This window comes from Helianthus annuus, chromosome 7 (assembly GCF_002127325.2).
Source record: "Helianthus annuus cultivar XRQ/B chromosome 7, HanXRQr2.0-SUNRISE, whole genome shotgun sequence".
Classification (NCBI taxonomy): domain Eukaryota; kingdom Viridiplantae; phylum Streptophyta; class Magnoliopsida; order Asterales; family Asteraceae; genus Helianthus; species Helianthus annuus.
The window spans coordinates 143,192,031-143,194,806 of NC_035439.2; the positions used below are offsets into that span (position 1 = coordinate 143,192,031).

At 44.8% G+C, this 2,776-nt stretch overlaps 1 protein-coding gene across 1 annotated transcript; it reads left to right on the forward strand.

The window, feature by feature from the left end:
- The first annotated feature begins 2,110 nt into the window (after window positions 1–2,110).
- LOC110867089 (uncharacterized mitochondrial protein AtMg00810-like) lies at window positions 2,111–2,533 on the forward strand. The gene has a single exon (XM_022116228.1). The coding sequence runs from the start codon at window positions 2,111–2,113 to the stop codon at window positions 2,531–2,533; it is 423 nt and encodes a 140-aa protein (XP_021971920.1).
- Window positions 2,534–2,776: the final 243 nt, after the last annotated feature.

The following is a 2,776-nucleotide window of genomic DNA, read 5'->3' on the forward strand; positions in this document are numbered from 1 at the left end:
CTTACATGCGTTACCCAACAAAACATATACCCTAAATAATGTCAAATACTCACCTCAAATCGTTAAAAACCTTTTATCCGTTCGAAAATTTACTCGTGACAATCATGTTTCTATTGAGTTTGACCTATTTGGTTTTACTTTGAAGGATCTCAAGACTGGCAAGCCACTTTCCCGCCACAATAGCACGGGGGACCTCTATCCTTTCACTCCACCAGCTCAAGTTTTTCTCACCACCTCCGCTACATCTCAATGGCATAATCGCCTTGGACACCCCGGAGCGCCAATTTTAGATTTTTTATCTAGTAATTCACTTATTTCTTGTAATAAAAGTCAAACTTTTTCACTTTGTCATTCGTGTCAACTTGCAAACAGTAAAAGACTTCCGTTTTTTTATTAGAATACTATTACCTTTGCACCTTTTGACATAATACATTGCGACTTATGGACCTCACCCATCACTAGTAATTCGGGCTACAAATACTATATGGTTTTAATCGACAATTTTACCCACTTTGTTTGGACCTATCTACTAAAGTTTAAATCTGACACCTTCCCCACATTTGTCAAATTTCATAAGCTAATCCAAACCCAGTTTCATCGAAAAATCAAATCATTCCAATGTGATCTAGGGGGCGAGTTCGATAATCACAACTTCAAATCCTTTGCTCAAAACAACGGTCTTGTTTTTCGTTTTTCGTGTCCACACACTTCCTCACAAAATGGGAAATCCGAGCTGATGATACGTCATCTCAATGACATTATTCGTTCTCTTTTGTTTCACGCTCACATTCCACCGACCTTTTGGGTTGAAGCTCTCCACACGAGTACCTACCTTCATAACATTTTACCAACCAAAAAGCTAAAATTCTATACTCCTACCTTTGCCTTATACCATCGTCACCCCACTTATGATCACCTACGGGTTTTTGGGTGCGCGTGCTAGCCGAACCAATCGGCCACTCAACCACATAAGTTACACCCTCGATCCATGCGGTGTATCTTTCTTGGATATCCTAGTGAATATCGTGGTTATCGGTGTCTTGACCCGATTACCGGTAAAGTTCATCTCTCTCGCCACGTTCTGTTTGATGAACTCACTTTTCCGTTTAATGAGCCGCTCTCGTCTTCCTCATACACCTTCTTGGATGACGATCCGCATCCCTCCGTTTTTTACCCAGCCCATATCCCTTCTGCTCCACACTCTCAATCACCACCGGCCCAAACCCCACAACCGGCCCAAACCCAATCCCAACCACCACCGGCCCAAACCCACTGGCAAATACCACCGGCCCAAACCCCACACCTGGCCCAAACCTCAAACACGGCCCAACCTCCCTTACCGCCAACCCCCCTTACTCCACTAGCCCAACCAGCCCACATGCAACAGGCCCAAACCACCCAACCGCCAAACCCTTCTTCCTCCACTGTTACAACTATACCTCACACAACTAACCAACATTCCATGACTACTCGTGCCAAAGCCGGCATTTCTAAACCTCAACACCGTCTTAATCTTCTCACTACCACCTCCACTACTATCTCTCCCATACCGTCCTCATACGCTAAAGCTGTATCGGATCCTAATTGGCTCGAAGCTATGAAAACAGAATATAGTGCTTTGGAGAATAATGGTACATGGGAACTTGTGCCGCGTCCCACGGATAGCTCGGTTATACGTTGTATGTGGCTCTTTCGTTACAAGTTTAAGTCCGACGGTTCATTGGAGCGCTATAAAGCGCGGTTAGTAGTCAATGGGAAATCTCAAACGGTTGGTATTGATTGTGAAGAAACGTTTAGTCCGGTTGTTAAACCAACCACCATACGTACAGTATTGTCCCTTGCGGTTTCACGTTCTTGGCCTATTCATGAGCTTGATGTCAAGAACGCTTTCTTACATGGTGATCTTAAAGAAACGGTATATATGCATCAGCCTCCATGTTTTGTCAACAAGGCTTGTCCAAATTACGTGTGTCGCCTCAAGAAGTCCTTATATGGACTGAAGCAGGCACCGCGGGCTTGGTACCACAAATTTGCCTCATTCATTACTTCGTAGGGTTTTCGGAGTAGCACATGTGATACGTCACTTTTCATTTACAAACAAGGAAACCATATGGCATATCTCTTATTATATGTGGATGACATTATCTTGACTGCATCTGAACCAGGTTTGTTAGCACGCATTATTGGTTCCTTGTCTTCCGCCTTTGCCATGACGGACCTTGGTCGGTTGCATCACTTTTTGGGCATCACGGCTACACGTGACAGTAACGGTCTCTTTCTGTCTCAAGCTCAATACACTAAAGAAATTTTACAAAGAGCTTCTATGGCAAATTGCAAGCCGTGCACTACGCTAGTGGATACGTCCACTAAACTCAGCGATACAACCGGCACCTTGTTACAAGATGGGACGCTATATCGTCAACTCGCGGGGCTCTTCAGTATCTTACCTTCACCCGGCCGAATATTACGTATGCAGTTCAACAAGTCTGTCTATTTATGCACGCCCCTCGTGAACCTCATTTTGCTTTCATGAAGCGCATCTTGCGCTACCTTCAGGGCACTCTAGATTATGGTCTACGGATCACGGCTTCAAAGTCCTTGGCATTAACCGCATACTCCGATGTTGATTGGGGCGGATGCCCCGACACACGACGGTCCACATCTGGATATTGTGTTTTTTTTAGGAGACAATCTTGTGTCTTGGTCGTCAAAGCATCAACACACTATCTCCCGCTCTAGTGCCGAAGCTGAATATCGCGGCGTTGCTAATGCCGTT

Bases quoted from the DNA above. Each gene is read 5' to 3' on its own strand.
- LOC110867089 (XM_022116228.1), top strand. From the start codon at position 2,111: ATGGCATATCTCTTATTATATGTGGATGACATTATCTTGACTGCATCT.